The sequence below is a fragment of the Puma concolor genome, chromosome B3 (genome assembly GCF_028749965.1).
Source record: "Puma concolor isolate L17-30 chromosome B3, mPumCon1.1.hap2, whole genome shotgun sequence".
NCBI classification, from domain to species: domain Eukaryota; kingdom Metazoa; phylum Chordata; class Mammalia; order Carnivora; family Felidae; genus Puma; species Puma concolor.
The window spans coordinates 49,804,181-49,823,892 of record NC_141672.1 but is presented as its reverse complement, the minus strand read 5'-3'; the positions used below and the strand labels follow the sequence as shown (position 1 = coordinate 49,823,892).

At 42.6% G+C, this 19,712-nt stretch overlaps 1 protein-coding gene across 9 annotated transcripts in view; it reads right to left on the bottom strand.

Moving 5' to 3' along the window:
* Nucleotides 1–19,202, bottom strand: part of TRIM9 (tripartite motif containing 9) — a 112,565-nt gene extending 93,363 nt beyond the window's left edge. For 6 of the 9 annotated variants that reach the window (XM_086709767.1, XM_086709768.1, XM_086709770.1 and 3 more), the window contains exon 1: nt 18,194–19,202. In XM_086709767.1, coding sequence (XP_086565893.1) covers nt 18,194–19,015 — 822 coding nt within the window. In that variant the 5' untranslated portion in view covers nt 19,016–19,202. The remainder of the gene's footprint in view (nt 1–18,193) is intronic. The other 3 variants (XM_086709765.1, XM_086709769.1, XM_086709771.1) reach the window with 1 other exon arrangement.
* Between the last annotated feature and the right edge of the window lie 510 nt (nt 19,203–19,712).

The following is a 19,712-nucleotide window of genomic DNA, read 5'->3' as shown; positions in this document are numbered from 1 at the left end:
GTGGAAAAGCCAGGCGTTAAATATAGGCAGTCTGCTTTAAGGCCCATGTTCTCAACCCTTCACTGTGTTGTCTGGATAATAGTGGACCCAGGAACAGACCCCAGCTTTTTGGGCCCCATACCAGTGAGCTGCACGATAGCATGCAGGCAGTCCACACTACAGCTTTCAGCCTCTTGAGCCTGGCTCTAGTCCTCTGGCTCTAATCCTCATTTTAGCACTTGCAATAAAAGGGTTTAACCAGAGACCAATTTTTGCATTTCTGCCATGCTCTTCTATTTCCTGTTTCTCCTGATTATTCTATTGTTTGTTACCTGATTCTTGCTGTGAATCTTAGATTCTCCAGCCTTATATGTAGAGTCAAAATGCTTGTCATCATTTGCCTTCAGCCAGCAAGCACTGATGTGGCAACTTCACAGAGGCTTGCATGATCGATTACTTTTAGGAGCAGGGAGGAAGGAGTCTCATGCTTCCTGTAGGAGACATGAGAGCCTTGACAGGGTGTTTTAAGGTCGGAGGTAAGGTGTTCATGAGCTGTCAGACTTAAGTTCCGGCCCTCAGTCTCAGCTTCAATATACACAAAGCCCTCCTAACCCAGTTCTAATGATCCTTGCTATTAAATAAAAGAAACAGTTCATGGTGGAAAACACTCTGATATGAAATCACATCTTACAGCAATTGGTGCACACAGCAAATCCTGTTCTAGCAACAGCTGTTCCATGACCTTGGTTTTAATACATTATGAGAACAAGTTCTTCTTGGAGTGCTTGGGAATTGAAATGGTCACACGCCATTATCTGTGTAACCATTATCCAGTCCTCTTCCTGGGGCATAAAAGTGCTTTGTTTATGTGTTCAAACTGGAAATCTCCCTTACTGTGTGAATTTCCCCACGTGGGCAGCTGAATAAACCTGGAGCACAGGGTCGGCTAAATAGACAGTGGTCTCATGCTATACCACCAGTATCCTAATCTTGAATCAGCAACAGGAATGGCCTTACTCAGCCCATATTGGTTCTTGCAGTAATTACAGTGAGGATGGAGTTGTGAATACAGATCATTTAAATTCCTTAACATGGCTGGGAAGATTAACAAACAGCAGGACAGGAAGGAATGTAGTGGGTTTAGTATATCACTGATAAATGTAACTTAATCCCGGAAGAAAATCATGAGATATGAACAAATAAATACTAAATGAAATTAATTTTCAAATATAATATTTATGGGAATTTTATACCAATCTCTTCAGATACACATTCTAATTAAAGAATTTCTCTAAAAACACTGGGTTAACTTTTGAGGCCTCTATCTCACAATAATAACCTTTTGTACATATAATTTTAGACAACTTAATTGACCATAACCTAAAAGCCATCAGCATATGCAAATTAAGTAATATAAACGGTAAATTGATGACACTGTTCTCATGTAAGTAAATAAAAGACCTATGGGAGTAAAACTACAATATAATTGAAGTATTTGGCTCCACTTGGAAGAGAGTAATTGGCCAGTCTCTGGCTAGCCTCCAAATTGAGTAATAATCTTCTACTAACTAACTCATTCCTTCCCTATTTTACAGATGAAATTTGTAAGTTATTTCTTACTTTCTGCCTTCAACGTAAGTAGAACTTCCAGGTTCCACTAAATATCTATCATATTACATTTCAGTGGTGGCTATATGTCAACAGATTCTGTGTTTGTATTTGGTTAAATCATTTTATGGCATGTTTCAAATGAAAAGAATTATGTGAGTGCATTTTTATACAACCTAGATGTATATGTTATAATCTTATTTTAACATTACGGGTGATGGGCCAAGTACATTACAGTAATCTATTTTTGGGATCAGTGCCAGCTCTGAAGCTGCTACCCGTGAGGTATGATTTGAGGAGCTGTCAGCACTGGGCCCTTCACCGGGAAGGAAGCCAGCCAGGAAAGCCAGTGTCAGGCTGGAGGCAGAGGATGCACAAGCCAGAAGGGCTGGGCAGAGAGACACTCCCAGAAGTTGCTCGTCAAGAGTCTAGCTAGGGCTGGATGAACAGAACGGATACACAGAGGTCAGAGCAAGGCATGGCGATGACCAAACAAAGGCACATACGTTGGAACCAAAGCTGGGCTTTCAGACAGGTGGGCAGAAACCAGAAGATTCACAGGAGACCACTGTGGGAAGGGAGGGGAGAAATAGAGAGCACTGGTGGTCAGTAAGGTGCCAACAGAGTTGTCAAGTAGTGTACTGGAGCGGGAGAGAAGAGCAACAGGAGACTCTCTTTTGCTTCATCCTATAAACTTCTTTTGTACTTTTGGCTAGGGCAGTACCCAATCAGACAACCAATCCAAGGGGACAGCCATGCTGTAATGCTTCAGTTCTCTGTGTGTAAGGGACAAAACAAAGCTTATTTTCTATAAATTCTTCCCTTTCCAGTTTTTATGCTGAAACTCCTCCATTGGATTGATCCTTTGAGCAAAGGCACTGTCTACTGAGGGCCAGTATTAAAAAAAATATATCTTATTTATAAGGAAGGGACATTAATTCAATAGTATAGAGACATACAATTTCCCCTTAAAGAGAGAACAGCACAGTTAAGATAAACTTTGATAGTTGTGATCATGCAGTATAGAAAACCGTGATTATAGTTATCTGGGGGCACAGGAGAACCTCTAAAAGAAAATAGGTGTTTTCACTGACCTTCACTGAACACACACACACACACACACACACACACACACACACACAGAAGCAACTGAAAACAGGTCCTGGGATGTTCAGAATTCTTAATGTAAGTTCTAAGAAATCAACATTTTTTGTTTTTGTTTTGTTTTCTTGTTTTGTTTTTGATAATACATGCTGTGTGATTTTGGCAATTTACTGAAGTGTTCTGGGATTTGCACCTTTGATTTTGGAGGGGGTTAGAAAGTGATCTCAAACATCTAGTGTCTCAATTCTATCAACTTATAACTCTCAAATATAGGGGAAGAATCCACCATCTTGACACCCTAAGGTGATGGTAATTTTTTTTTTTAAATTTTTTTTTCAACGTTTATTTATTTTTGGGACAGAGAGAGACAGAGCATGAACGGGGGAGGGGCAGAGAGAGAGGGAGACACAGAATCGGAAACAGGCTCCAGGCTCTGAGCCATCAGCCCAGAGCCCGACGCGGGGCTCGAACTCACGGACCGCGAGATCGTGACCTGGCTGAAGTCGGACGCTTAACCGACTGCGCCACCCAGGCGCCCCAATTTTTTTAATACCATGTTGATAACCTATAAATAACAGAAAACATAGCATCACTGAAACTTGATAATATATGAGTGAATATCACCACCAAAGTTGGCACAAGTGTAACTCAAGTTGAGGAGGAGGTACGGCCACCATATCCAGGTACCTTGATAACCAAATTATTTCCTCCTACTACTTTTCCATGTTTCCTATTCGTCAGGAGCCAATTCTGAGGCAGAGCTCAGATAAGCTCTACCAGAATTGGCTGATAGAGGTTATTGGGCAAGAAATTAGCAGCAGGTCCTGGTGGGCCTGACAAGTTTTTCCTCATACTCAGTGCTGTGTCTGCTTTTTACTTTCTGTGTCTTTGAGAGAAGAGAGGCTCACATCACTGTCCCTTCCATTTTTTTTTTTTTAATTTTTTTTCAACGTTTTTTATTTATTTTTGGGACAGAGAGAGACAGAGCATGAACGGGGGAGGGCCAGAAGAGAGGGAGACACAGAATCGGAAACAGGCTCCAGGCTCCGAGCCATCAGCCCAGAGCCTGACGCGGGGCTCGAACTCACGGACCGCGAGATCGTGACCTGGCTGAAGTCGGACGCTTTAACTGACTGCGCCACCCAGGCGCCCCTGTCCCTTCCATTTTAAATGAGTGAATCAGTGTCCAGAATATATAAAAGCTCTCTTACAACTCAACAATAAAGGAGAAATAACCCAAATAAAAATGGCAAAGGATTTGAATAGACATTTCTCTACAAAAGATAGAAAAACAGCCAATGAGCACATGAAAAGATGTTTAATATCACCAGTCATTAGAGAATTGCAAATCAAGACCACATGAGATATCCTTTTGCAGCCACTAGGATGGCTGTAAACAAAAAGTGTTGGTGAAAATATGGAGAAATTGGATCCCTTATATATTGCTGGTAGGAATGTAAGATGGTACAGCCTTTTTGGAAATCAACAATCAAGGACATTGTCAATGCTAGAAGCATGGACTTTCTCTTTGGTTTGATGTATTTTTTAATTAATGTAAAATATTTATGTGTTGATTTGCCAACCAACACCAATATTTACTAGTATGTTTTAGATCTACCTAACTGGACTTCACTTTTCTACAACATTTTTTTTATACACAATTTATTGTTAAGTTAGCTAACATACAGTATATACACTGTGCTCTTGGTTTTGTGGGTAGATTCCTGTGATTCATCACTTGTATACAACACTCAGTGCTCATCCCAATAAGTGCCCATCACCCATTTCTTCCCTCCCCTGCCCCCCCTAAGAACAACCCTTAGCTTGTTCTCTGTATAAGAGTCTCTTATGGTTTGCCTCCCTCTTTGTTTGAAATTATTTTTCCCCTTCCCTTCCCCTATGGTATTCTGTTAAGTTTCTATGAGATAACCAGAGCAATCAGAAATCTATGTCTTCCTCATGGACATGGATTCTACCTAAGTCTAGGTAGAAAGGTGACAGTTTTGAACTGTAACAGAAGGGTAGTTACCCCAGGTGCCCTTGCTTATTATGCTTATTGAAGCCAGCCTGGAAATTCAGTGCTTGTCCAAGTTTCTGTATTCCATATTTCTTGTCTCTCAAGATAGAAAGTTAGAGAAAATTTTATTTAATGCTGAGCAATATTTTCATTCCACTACTAGAAGATTTGCTTCCTTAATGGCAGAAGGTAGCCAGATAACATGAGTTGAATGTAAACATCAAGCTTCTTCACACTGTATTGAACTGTGTGTTGGAAGCTATTTATATTTCCTTGCTAAGTCTGGCCAGATGATTGATGGTCAATGAAATCAATAACGTCTGCTTGTTAAAAGCACCACAGATTTATTCGCACCATGTAAGATTTATTAGATTGGATGGAAGTCCAACTTTACATTTGATTTTTTGTGACTAGTGCTCTTGGGATACCATTTCATAGATGTAGGAGTAAGGATGACACAGGCAACACCATTTTATCAAGTTATCCATTTTATCATGAACCTGTGTCCAGGTGATGGCATAAACATCATCAGGAATACCATGTAAATGTACCACATATATCTATAGTAAAATCAGTTGTTGGTGTTTTGTAGTGATGAACAGAAATTAAGGTAGAAGCAGTAAAAAAGGATAGAATATAGAGTTATTTTCCTTTGGCTTTGGGTGAGCTGTAATTACAGTTGAGCCTGTATATTTTTGACCTTCCAAGCATTTTCTCCCTACAGAATCAAAAAGCCCATTAAGAAGACCTGCCTTAGGAAGAAACTGTTTAATCCCCCCATATTCACATTTACTTCTCTCTGCAACCTGCTTTTTCAGAGATTAGATAATGTCTTAGACTGGCATACAGCATAGGTCAGAGCAGCATGGCCCTGTCCCAGGCTTTTCCTGGAGCACAGGAGAGAGTAGTATTTGGTGTCAAACAGTTGCTTCTTAAAATGCAAGCTGCAAGCAAAGTAAGAGTAAAGAGAGGGTGAACAAAAATCTCAATAAAGCTGAATTGATGCTATCTGGCTGGAAAGGCAGCTTCACATGAATAAATCAGCAGTCAATGAGAATTAACCATCTATGTGTACTGGCTAATGACAGAAGGTGGCTATTCCCACACCAAAGAACAATGTTAAGCATTCTACTTCTGAAGCTAATTCTTTAAGGAACAGTTTCTTCTTTGACCAGAGCTATTAGTATAAAATGCACAGTTCTGGCTCTATGCAAGGCTTATAAAAAACAAATTTTATTTGGCAGTGCTTAAACCCATTCTTGAAAACAATAGGCTTTTCCAATTCATATATTCCTTTTCATACTTATGGAAAAGGCAGGCCAGGTGTATATTCTCGAAAAGGAATGTATGTATTTTCTTTTAACCACCTCAGCAAAAGGTCCAAGAAAACAGAGCAGACACGCGCTTATGGGTTTAAGCATAGTTTTGTGTTTTCCAAGATAGACTTGTAAATGTTTTAAAGCTGCAGAAATAAAGATACTGAAAATGCCAAAAAACCTCAACTTAATCTTTTATGTTATTTCTGTCTATAAAAATTTTAAGATGATTATTTTGTTATAAGAGGACAATGAATCAGTGGCTGAGCTGATAGAACCCCACTGCCTGCCTGTTGCTTGATTGGTTTGGACAAGGAGGCGGGACAGAGCCCTCCCAGGGTAATCTGGCCTACCCAGTGCACCTCTGATAGTCTGGTCTATGGAATACTCAACATATTTGTCTTTCCTTTCTCTCTGCCCCATATTTTTCTTTTTAAATTTACCTTATCACCAGGAAACTTAGGAGACAAATTACTTAATTGCTCAGTAATTTTCATACATGAGAACTAAAGGAATTCAGTTATTTGTTTATGCCATTATAATTTGCAGCATCATAAAACAGTGCTTTATAGGACATGTGTTTCCTGTGATTATCAGAGGGCAGGACAGATAGCAGTTAAATACATGAGCTCTGAAGTCAGACAGCTTGGATTCAAACCCTGGCCCTGACACTTACAGCTGGTACAACTTTATCATCTTTCTGTGCCCCAGTTTTCTCATAGGAAGATGTGTGAATTCTGAAGATTAAGTGAGAAAGTGCTTGGACATGGCTTAGAACAGTTCCTGTCATGTAGTAAGTGCTCAGTAAATTTTAAACAAAAGTATAAAATAGAAGGTTTTCAAATTTAATTATTATTGTCAGACTAATATGAAAAACTTAAAATATTGGAATATTTGCTAATCGTTCATCTGTTAATTGACTCTTTTCTTCATTAAACCTTCTCAAATATCTACTAAGTGCATTAATGGAGGAAACAAGGGCATATTAAGAAACTTTGAGACTTTGAGTTAGTAGGGTCCAGTGGAAGATTCTAACATATGCAATTGTAATACATTGGGAGATGCTCAGTGTTGGAACACAGAGATGGGAGCTGTGGAGGGGTGTGGAAAGAAGACAGAAGAGAGTTTGGGAACACGTTGGGAAAGGGAATGAGACTGATGGGTGGTTCAGACATTCAGGTGCAAGTGAGAGGTGAGACCATGGAGTAGATGAGTCTCTAGAGACAGGCATGTTGAGGAAGAGAGAAGAGTCGGTGATGCTTATTTATTCATGATTAGAAACTCAAGACAAGTTTTCTTGCTTTTTCAGCTTAAAATGAGTCAGTCAAAATGAAGAAAAAAACTCTACAGTTGAGGAAAAAAAAGTGTAATTAAACCCAGCTGGGGTGGGAGTGGTGCAGGTGCAGGGGTGACTCTGGTGGAATGAGAGCAGCACTGAGCTTCTGGCTGGCTGGTGGGTTGGGGCTAGTGGGAAGGTCAGGGCCAGCTCAGCTGGTCTGAAGGTTGAGTTTTAAAAAATGCTGGAGGGCAGGGCTGCTGGACTGGGAGATGGCTCTGTGGGGAAACTGGAAGACCATGCGGGTCGAGAAGGAAGAGGTAACTTAGGCAGATGGGAGTATGGCTGGATCCGTGGCCAAAATGCTGCACCATAAGCCATCAATGTTAACAAGATGACAATGCCAGGGCTGAACAAAAGTGAAGTGAAATTGTGATGATTTCCCTGACGATGTGTCAAGTGCATTCTGTGTATTCTGCTTGGGTTTTTCTGAATAATCTCACTCTGAGTTTCAGACAAGGGTCCAGTTTGGGGTTGGGATAAAACTGCTGTGAGAACACTGCAGGGAAGTGTTTTTGGTTTTGAGATGTCTTTTGGGATTAATTAGACACACTGCTGACAAAGCCTAGATGGTCTCTAATAATATAGGTACACTGCTGGGGGCCATTTTATAGCTAACTCTTCTTCCAAGGTTACAAATTGACTCCAAATGTCATTTTGAAAATATTAGCAAAGCCTAGAATATAACAGTCAAGCACTGCTCTTTTAACTTTCATAAATTGTTGTGATATGCTGTCACAGAAGCAACTTTAGAGTTTAAACTTTTAATTATCGTTTTTTGCTTTATCATAAGTACTTTAAAACAATCTATTTATGTCTACCACAATTTAATGACAAACTCAGTCAAATAAGTCACTTGGCATCATGTACCCAATGCCTAAAAATAGTCAAAGTGGATCAAAGCCATTATTTCTAGTTATATTACATTAGTATTACTGATACCTAAAATAATTTTTCAGTTATTTACAATACAAAGGAAAGCAACATATACTGAACATATGTATATAAATACTATAAAATTTACATTAATTGCTTTTACCTCTATCTTTAACTTTAATATTTAAAGAATAACATAGGGGTGCCTGGGTGGCTCAGTTGGTTAAGCAGTCGACTTCGGCTCAGGTCATGATCTTACAGTCCGTTGAGTTCAAGCCATGCATCAGGCTCTATGCTGACAGTTCAGAGCCTGGAGCCTGCTTCAGATTCTGTGTCTCCCTCTCTCTCTGCCCTCCCCTGCTCAATTCTCTCTCTCTCTCTCTCAAAAATAAACATTAAAAATAATTAAAAAAATAACATAAACTTAACTTTTTAAATGGTCATTTATTTTGAGGGAGAGAGAGAGAGAGAGAGAGAGAGAGAGAGAGAGAGAGAATATCTCAAGCAGGCTCTGCACTGTCAGCATAGAGCCAGATGGGGGGCTTGAACTTATGAACTGTGAGATCATGACATGAGCCAAAATCAAGAGTTGCTGCTTAATCTGCTGAGCCACCCAGGCACCCCAAATTTAATTTTTAATACATGTTTTAAGAATTAATACAAGGGGCGCCTGTGTGGCTCAGTTGGTTAAGCGTCTGTCTCTTGATTTTGGCTCAGGTCATGATCTCATGGCTATGAGATCAAGTGCTGTGTCAGGCTCTGCATTGGGCATGGAGCCTGCTTAAGATTTTTTCTCCCTCTTCCTCTGCCCCTCCCCTGATTGTTTGCTTGCTCTCTCTCTCTCTCTCTCAAAAAAAAAAAAAAAATCAACATATGGTTTAAGGATAGTCTTATTTGGAACAGTTATCCATAGACTAGAGTTTTAGAGTAGTCTACTCTGCATACACAAGAAACTTACTTTGCTACTGGCTTATCATTGTCTAGAACAGTGTTTCCCAAACTTGTTTGGCATTAAAAAAGAGGTTCTACAACTTAAGTGTCCATCAACAGATGAATGGATAAAGAAAATGTGGTATATGTACACAGAGGACTATTATTCAGCCAAAAAAAAAAAAAAAAAGGAAAGTCTGCCTTTTGCAACAACATGGATGGACCTTAGAGGTTATAAGCCAGAGAAAGACAAATACTCTATGTTCTCACTTATATGTGGAATCTAAAAAAGCTGAACCCAAAGAAATAGAGAATAGAATGGTGGTTGTCAAGAGCTGGGGGTTGGGTAAATGGACAGATGTTAGTCAAAAGGTACAAATTTCCAGCTATAACATGAACACGTTCTAGGGATCTAATATAACATGATGACTATAATTTACAATACAGTATTATATACTTGAAAGCTGAGAGTGTAAATCTTTTTTTTTAATGTTTATTTAGAGAGAGTGAGACAGAGAGAGAGAGAGAGAGAGACAGACAGAGAAAGAGAAGGGGAGAGAGAGAGAATCCCAAGCAAGATCCATGCTGTCAGCATAGAACCCAATGTGGGGCTTGAACCCATGAACGCGAGATCATGACCTGAGCGAAACTAGGAGTTGGATGTCTAACTGACTGAGCCGAGGCACCCCCAGAGTGTAATTCTTAAAAGTTATCGCCACACACATACAAAAGGCACTTGTGTGAGCGGATGGATGTGCTAACAAACCTTGCTGTGGCAATCATTTCACAATATATACACGTATCAAATCATCACTTTGTACACCTTTAACTTCCATAGGCTGTATGTCAATAGTATCACAATAAGTCTGGAAGTAAAATGAAAAAAAAAAAGTTTCCAAAGACAAATAAGTTTAGAAATTTCTAGATTAAATCAAGCAGGGTTTTTTTTGCTGCCGAATGGGTCAGCACATTGTTATAATAATGTACAATGTGGACCATCTGGAGCACATGTAGAGTGGAGTGTCTCAAAATTATTTAATCACGGAAACTTTGAGGGAACACAGTTTGAGAAACTCTGACCTAGAGAACGGGTCAAAGCAACATGTATGTTTTCAGAGGTTTCTTGACTTTGGAAAAAAAATAAAATTGATTATTGATTTCAAAATCTCCCTGTCCAGCCTGTTGCCCTTGACAGTATCATCACCACATACATCAAGTAATTTAAAGTTGGTAAAAAAGAAATTTCCTTACGCTTACGCTTCTTTGTAAGCAACCCCTCAATAAGAATAGAGGAAAACAGCCAATAGGCTAGTACAGACTACACAGCAGCGAATGGGTAGACAGTGTTAGATTAAACATCACATGATTCCTGCTTCATTAAATCAAAAGTGCTTTCCGTTTGTATTTTTGGCATCAGAATATAATATTCTAGAGACAATATCTAGAATGAGTAAGAATTAGTATCTTCAAACACAAATGTTCACATGTGTTAATTTGTGTTTATAAGTTAGGACTTCTCAGTTGAAAGTGGCTGAAAACTGACACAAACTAGCTAATGCAAAAAAGGAGGGAGGTCTCTTGGCTCAGTAACTCAAAAGGCAAGAGGGGTCAGCTGGCCTCAGTCATGACAGGTTCCAGAAGCTCAAATACTGTTCTCCGAATTCTCTCTCCATTTCTCAGCTCTGTGTTTCTGTGGGTTGCCTTATTTTCTTCTACTTACAGGGTAGGTGGAAGAGGCATGGATATAGACAGCTTCTGGCTTCTATTATTCTAGCTGAGTAATATTAGCAAGCCCAGAGAAGAGCAAGGCTCTCGTCCCTGACTCAGTAGATACAAACCTCAGAAAGGACGCTGATTGGACTGGCTTGGGACATGTGCTAATCTTTTAAATGAATCACTTGGGCCAAAGGGATAGGGTGTCATGACTGGCCAGGCCTATGTCACATGCCCTCCCACCTGGCCAGGTAAGGCAGGGCGTTGGATTGGCAACCCCACCAGAATCGCAGGCACTGGGCAGCGGTAGGAACTGGTGGTGAGGGAAGCATTTAACTAGGGCAAGAAGAATAGTGCTGTTATGAGGCTAAAAGACAAAAAACACAAAACACTGAACTCCATGGTTACTAAAGCTCTTTTTTCCTTCTATATAAGTAGCTGCAATTATTGACATGAAACTATATGAATTTATTTTTCTCCCACTCCCAACCCAACTACATACTTTAAAAGAGGTACCCAACGTTAGTCCAAAATCATGCTTTGGCACCTTCTGTCCTCCTTCCTCCGCTCATACATAAGTCAAGTCAGAAACTGCTTTGCTCTGATGTGTCTACATTCACCATAACATATAGTAATATAATAGTAATAACAACACATATCACTTTGGTGGTGGAACACTGCTGGGGAGAGGAAGCAGTGAGCTACATCTGTGGTGTTTGCTACACTTCTTTGTCTTCTTTTTCATCATCATCAACTCTTGCTTCACCTTCAAAGCAGCTCAAGAGATTAGTGCTGCAGCTAGAATGCAGAAGATCCAAGGAGAGCAAAGGGGCTTTCTTCTGCACCCAGAAGGGTTTCCTCTCAGACTGCACAAGAGGTACTAGTCGGTGCCTCCATGCCCCCGCTGCTCTCAAAGGCCTTCTGCCTGGAGTTTTCCTCTGTCCATCAGGGCTGGGACTGGGGATGGGGGAGGGGGGATAGGGAGTGAGGCACTCGCCTCCGGTGTAGAATTTAAGGGAGTGCCAAAAACCTCAGTCATCAACATTAATACTATTTTAATGCAGTATTTTTTAAAAGTAAAAATTAATGCAAAGAATCTATGAAGAACAAAAGGTCAAAATATTAAACAAAGGGAGGACCAATATTACTGATATTTCCTTTTGACACAGGCTCCAATATGGCTCAACATGGCACTGTTACTGACCTTGCCTTTATTCTTTTAAAATGTTTTAAAACGTTTATTTGTCTTTGAGAGAGAGACAGAGTGTGAGTGGGGGAGGGGCAGAGAGCGAGGGAGACACAGGATCTGAAGCAGGCTCCAGGCTCTGAGCTGTCAGCACAGAGCCTGATGCAGGCCTCAAACCCACAAACCGTGAGATCATAACCATGAGATCATAACCTGAGCCGAAGTTGGACGCTCAACCAACTGAGCCACCCAGGTGCCCCCCTGACTTTGTCTTTATTTAAAATGTTGATATGTTGTCCATCATGGATTTTTTGCATTAATTTTTATTGTTTAAGATATTGTATTATAATATTTTGTGTCTTGATTACTGTTTGAAATTTTTTAAATGTTTATTTATTTTTGAGATGGAGGGAGAGACAGCATGAGCAGGGGAGGGGCAGAGAGAGAGGGAGACACAGAATCCGAAGCAGGCTCCAGGCTCTGAGCTGTCAGGACTGAGCCCGATGCAGGACCCGAACTCACTGACTGAGAGATCATGACCTGAGCTGAAGTTGGATGCTTAACTGACTGAGCCACCCAGGCACCCCCGAATTACTGAGGTTTGGTGCCCCCTTAAATTTTGCACGTGAGGTGAGTGCCTCACTCTAGTCTTCTGCATCCACCTCACCAAAGGGGTGGGGTCATGACCTGGAGCACCATCAGGAAATACCTCACTCAAGTTGAGCTAATCAGATTCTTTCTCTAAACTTGAAAATGGAAAGAGACAGAGACTCTATCCAGATGACAGTGAACACTTACACTGAAATGTCATTCTGAGTTGGGGCTGGAGGACTCTTGTCAGGCCTTGTTCAGGCCAAAGAGGACCACTGTAAGAGACAGAATGAGGGAGTTGAGCATGTGGCAGATTTTTATTATTTGTCCAAAATATCCTCTGCCCCCCTCTATAGGGTCCTTTTCTGATGCCTCTCTCTGTTGGAAGAGTGTATTGCCCGCAGCAGGGACATCAGGCATGGCCACATGACTTGTTTTAGCCAATGGAATATAAGCAGAGGCGAAACGCCACATCTGAGTAGAAACTTCAGGTGCTATTGAGTAGTTCTGCTTTGCTGTCTTCCCTCTATGGTAAGGTTGGCATGTTCCAAACATGCTGTTTCAGCTGAAGTTCAAGAATAAGAAGATGTGGAGAAGGGCCACAGCTGATTCTCAGTGGGCACTGAGGTAAGAAATTATATACTGCCTTATAATTCACGGAGATTAGGAAGTGGTTACTGTAGCATAATTTAGTCTAGCCTGACTGATACAGAGAATAAACTTAGTTTCTAGTTTTTCAGCTTGTCCTCCTTGAAACTTGATTTTGTTTCATACCCATGAAATCCTCTGAGATCACTTAAGTGGGTGTTCTGTTCCTTATAACCAAGAGTCCCTGATAAAATTGATAACAATGATATTATTTAGAACGATTTTGTTCTTTTTACCATGTAATGGGTTCTTTCCTCCCCTGTGCCAAGGTTGAGTTGTATGCATGCACACACTTTGAGAAATGCTTAGATGAGAGAATTTACTGCACTGAAAGTAAGGATAATTTTTGACTGTGTATTATTATTAGTCAATAACAGATAGCTATGATAGTTTTCTCTTACTTTATGCAAACTGCGACTTAACCTGAAATATCAATTAATAGCATTGTTTCATGGTATATACAGGAAGAACAATTTCTGCTACTTCAGAGTGATAACACTATCTTCACTGGAGAATCTGAAACAACGGACTCCTATCAATTATCACTTTAGCTTTGTTATTGAAAAATAAAATCCCTTTGTTTACTATATACATAAATCTTTGTGTAGTGTTTTCATTCCTTGAGCTTAATTCAACTGAGTATTCTCTGAACCTCCCCCCCCCACCACCCACGAGGGTATGGCTCAGTCTTTCAGGCCACCCTCAAGAGAAGCCTTTTACTGCATCCCGTGCTCTGAAAGGAGTGAGCAAAGTCTCCAAAATTAGGGCATGAGATTTTTATGCAATAATTGTTGACTAGTGAGACAGTAACTTCTGTTTTACACAAAACTTTCTCTCGTGCCAAACTGAAATGAATAAACATTTAAATTAGTTTTTCAAAATATTTCCACAAGTATAGTTTTGTGGGTAGGAAGCATAGAAGTTGTAAGACTTGCTTCAAGCTCTTGGCAAGTAAGTGGCAGCATCAGGTCTGGAATGGGATCTCTTGTCATCTAGCTATTTCTATTATGCCTTGGTACAAAGAACAACTGACTTCTCTGATACATTCTCCTCAATATCTGTAACACTGTGCACAGAATGTTCTGACTGTCCTAGAAGTAAAGTCTAAAAATATAAAAAACATGAATATCTGCTACCTATTATATTTACCATAGGAACATCTAGATTATACTGTGTTTACTGCTTATAGTTAACTGAATATCATTTTAGTTATATTAAATGACACACTTTGCTACACACATATTTGATGAGATGCCAACATACTACAAAGCAGATATTTGTTTTCCAGAATAGTTTGAAAATTAAAGCACTGACAGTTTATTTTAAAATGCAGCCTAAATTGCAAATTTTCATTAAAAAAAAGAAGGTAAGAGAAAAATAACATTTGAAACAAGATTCAGAGTAGATAGTATAGAAAGGAAAAGAAAATCCTTGCTCAACTGCACAAATACAAAAGAACAGTTACAAATATATTACTGATTCAGTGATTGATAAAATATACCAAGAATTCAAGGAGGATGTTAGATTTAGAAATGTGAATTGCTAAAAATACAAAGCAGTAACAGTGGTTCCAATTGCCTATTTGAAAGTATCTACAAAATTATTTTTTTGTGTAGCAATTCTTCATACCAGCCTAACTTGGGTAAAATAACCTAGCAAATGCTGGTACTAAATATAAATTGTTACCAGACATTTTTCTTATAAGGCAGTATTATTTTTCATGGATTTTGAAGGCCATACACATGTGAGAAGTATTTTAATTTGGTCAATTGACAACTAATGAGATTCAACCAGTTGTTTTTAAAGCCTCTAAAAATAAACTTCAGCCATTTTGCTTTAATGTATAAGATGATGATTTAGTCCTTGAGGGAAATACTTATTCATAGAATTTTAATCACTAGAAATGACTAATTAATACAGTAGAACATTAATGAAAACTTTTGGGTCTAGTAATAACCTGTGTTGATAACTACTTGCCTGACTTTGGGAAAACTACTTAATGTAATTCTTTGCTTTCCATTGTTTTGAAGGGCATAGAAATTCTGGCCTATGAGCTTTTGTGGAAACAGAGCATAAGGAGACTATATGGGAAAATTTAGTATTAACACATTAATTACTTTATTAAGAAGATAAGATGGGTGAGTAATGCTTGTTGTTCATCTAAGATGATAAGCAAATGTTAAAATCTGTCATCTTTGTGCCTTATTTATTTATTTATTTATTTATTTATTTTTGGCAGTTTAATGATCCTGATATTGACTGAACAAAAATTATACATATTCACTATTTTGGAAAAAATGTGCAATAGATCAGAGAAGAAGTGTTCTCCCTGCCCCCCTCCCCCCCGCAATGAACTAACCTTCCTTTTCTAGCCTACTTATGTCTCAAGGTCTTTGACATTATTGGTTTTTTAACAGACATCCAAATTTCAACTCAGTCCACACCAGTGTCTACTCACAAATTCCATTTCTCATAAAACGAATGATTTAACATTTCAAATCTACACAGGGTTTGACAAAGATGAAAGGTTGCTTTTGGTCTTAATGGATAAAGTATATAGGCTCTCCGTCACAGAAAAATAATGCTGTGGTTTGACCATCCTAATTAGCCTGTGACTCTAAGTTCTTTTTTCAGACAGGGAGATTAATTTCTTAGTTCCAAGGGTAGTTTTGAAGGGTAATTTAAAAGAGGCTGTAGTTAGCAGTTTAAGAGTGAAATCATAACATGAAGAAAAGATTGGCGGCAAACTAAAGTTTTGAAAACTTTCAAAATTAAGTATCGTTAACAATTTTCAATTGAAGTGTCTTCAAAATAGTGGCATGTGCCTAGTAGGGCTCAGATTTGTGCTGATTTAGATTTTCATCAGTACAGATAAGATGTAATAGGTTACATGTGAGAACACAAATGACTGTAAACACAGGTCACATTCAATTAATACTGAATTGAGAAAACCTCCCTGATGGCTGAAAACAGTGATACCTTATTTCTTTTCTTGTTGTAAATAAAATATCAATGTTCCAGCCTTAACCCCATCGTTTCTCTCAAAGGCTAGTCTTTCTGGTCTCCAAGCAATGCTGGGAAATCCTTAGTGGGGCACAGAGGAGGCCTGAGCACTGCCTGATCTTTGGGCTTGCAACTCAATGATGTGAAGAAAATCTCTTTACAACAATCCTGAACTCCTGTCTTACCCTTTGCATCTCCAACAAAGTGAATTATTTAAAATTAGAATGGGGCACCTGGGTGGCTCAGTGAGTTAAGCTACCAACGCTTGATTTCAGGGCAGATCATGATCTCAAGGTTCCTGGAATTGAGCCCCAAGTCCAACTCTGTACTGACAGCAGGGAGCCTCCTTGAGATTCTCTCTCTCCCTCTCTCTCTGCGCCTTCCCTGCTCACAGTCTTGCTCTCTCTCAAAATAAACATTTTTTTAATCTTAAAAAAATTAAAAGTGCAATTTATACACATCTCCTCAAGAGTGGTTCCCTTCCTTCTAAGCAGGGTGGGCATAACATTATCAAGATCTTTCTCCTCATGAAGCTTATTTTCTAGTGTGTGAGGAGGGGAGCAATAAATAAATACAAAAATAACAGGATAATTAAAATATACAGCATGCCAGTTAGTGGTGGCTGAGAGGAGTGGCGGCAACTGTGGCCAGAAGGGACTGGCAAAGGTGACACGTGAGCGACAATCTTAAGGAGGGAAGAGAGTGAGCCATTCCAATACAGGGTTTTGGGTAAGGCTGTCCCAGGTTGAAGAAACATCAAATGCAAAGGCCCAGGGGCCGGAAATGTGTCTGGTGTTGGTTAGGGGACAGTGTAACTGGAGCAGAGGGGAAGAGTGGGAGGAAATAAGGTCGATGAGACCAAATGTGAACAGGTCAAGCAGGTCGTGGTGGGCCATTCCAGGGACCGTCTAAGAAATGGACGTTTGGAGGATTCTGAGCAGAGGAGTGGCATGACCTAAATGTTGTTAAAGGCACTCTTCTTGAAGCTAGTTTTGGTGGAGGTGCCATCAAAAGAGATCAGAAAGATAAATCCGATGGTAACAGGTGCCTGAAAGCTTGCTAGGACAACTACTGAAAGGGGAAAAGGGTTGAATCCTAGACCAACGGGTACGTGGTGGTTGGGAGCACGGGGTACCCTGGGAGACGCACCTGCGCAGCTTTCAGGCCTAGAGCACGCAGAAGCCTCTGGTCCTGCTACTTCAGCCCCAGGTCCCTAGCCTGGGGAGGGTCAGGGCCCGAAGCCCTCAAGCCTGGTTGCCGTAGCCACCACAGGATTTTTCTTTCCCCTCGCTACACTCCCCACTCCTGGGGGCAAAGCACCAGGTCCCGCATCCGCTCCAGCGCAGACTCCCAAGTTTGGGGCAGCGCAGACTCATCAGTATTCCGCCCGCGGAGTTCTCCCCGCCCCCGCCGCGAATCACCGCGCCCGCCTATCCCGCAGCTCCAGCCTTTCCGCGTTCCGCGCCGCCTCACCGCCCCCACCCGGTCCCTGTGGACCGCAGCCGCATCTGCCCTGAAGCGTTCCTGGCAGCCCCGGGCACTGGCGGGGTTACGCCGCGCTTTCCAGCAAGCTGGCGGCGGCCACAAGCTGCGTCTCCGCAGCGGAGAGGGGGCGCCCTGTGCTAGGCGGCGCCCCCGGGGAGACCCGCTCTAAGGCATCCCCGCAACAACTCTAGGGATATTCGGCTCCCCAGCTCTCGGTTTAAGGTCCCCCTGCACTTCTGCAGTGCACCAGACGGGGGAAGCAAATATAGGAGGACCTGCATTGCGCCCCCGCTGGGATGCACTTGCGCAAAGAGGAGACCGTCTGCTGCAAAACCGGAGGATCCGAGGCGCAGGGAGTTAGGGGTGTTTTTTTTTTTTTTCTTTTTTTTTTAAGGACTCACCTTGTGCAGTTTCCACATGGCCCCCAGAGCTTTGACTTCGTGGCTGGAGTGTTTGCCCTCCTCCAAGCACTGGTAGCACACAGGCATCTTGCACTGCACGCAATACATGCTGTGGTTCTCCAGCTCGTGATCTGTGCAGGTGGATACCTTGCGCGGGCTCAGCCGCCGGCTCACGCGGCCCTGGGCCGGGGGCACCAGGCGGTGCTTGGCTAGGGGCCCTCGGGGCGGGTGGCAGCGCAGGCGGCACGGATCGCAGTAGAAGACATCGCACTGTTCGCACATGACGGTGGCCTCCTTAGGCGCCTTCTCGCAGAGCTGGCACTTGAGGGCTGCGGCTTTGCTCTGTTGGTAGCGGTCAATTACCCCTTCCAGGACGCGGTTCTTGGGGAAGCCGCGGAGCCCCCGGTCATCCAGTATGAGGCTGCGGTGGCACTGGGGACAGGTGATACAGGAGTTGCGGGGCACCGGGGCCAAGGCCGGTGACAGATGGGTGGCCGGTGGCGGCATAGCCGGCGGGAACACGCGGACGCCGTTGGGGGACTTCTGGCACGGCGTAGTGGGGGCACTGGCGAAGCCCCCGTAGGAACCATAGCCGCTGTCTGCTTCGCTGTACAGGCTCATCTTGTCCAGGTCCAGATAGTCATAGTCGGAGACCCCAGAGCCCGAGGCCCGACGGCTCTGGGGGGACTCAGACTCCGGGGTCTGTACCAGGATGTTGCGGGCGCACGCTTGACATAAATTGTGAGAGCAGGGCAGGATGATGGGCTCCCGATAGAAGGAGCCGCACACAGGGCATTTTAACTCTTCTTCCATCTCTTCCATGAGGACCGGGCTGGGAGCGAGGCAGCAGCGGCTGCAACGGTTGCCTGAGCTGGTGAAGCGGCCGACGGCGTCTCGTCTCCAGCACCTTGGCCAGCGGCGGCGGTGGTGGTGGCGCCTTCCCGCGTCGCCTGGGCACGGACACCCCGGGAGGCGCTTTCTCTCCAAGCCACTCTGTCTGTGAGCCAAAGAACCGCGACGCCGCGCGCCAGCCCCGGAACGCCCCCTCCTAGTCCCGCCCTGCCCTGTAAACAGCGGCCCATTGGACGGCGGCGAGAGAGCGAAGCTCTCATTGGCCACGCGCCCCGTCCTTCTCCTCTCTTCTGCAGGCCAGGGGGGTTTCGCAGCTGACTCTGGATGAGCGAGTCTTCGCTCCCGGCTGCAGGATCTCGGGAGGGGGCCGGCGTGCGGAGGCGAGGGCCCGGGAAGGAGGAATTAGGCGGGATGACTCATCCTTCGCCCCGCTTCCTTCCGACCTCCGGTGCAGTCACCCAGGAGCAGGGGGCGTGAGAAACCCCTCCCCGCAGCGAGTAGGCTGGCGGAGGGGGCTGGCGCTTCTCGCCAACTGTCTTGTGTTTGGCTTCCAGCTCTGGTGTCCGCGCCGACCTACCACCAGCTAGGGCCGCGCGACACCGAGGACCACCCTCCCCCCCTTCTCTTTCCGCTGCTGGCAGCCTGGGCTGGCGCCTCACCCAGGCCT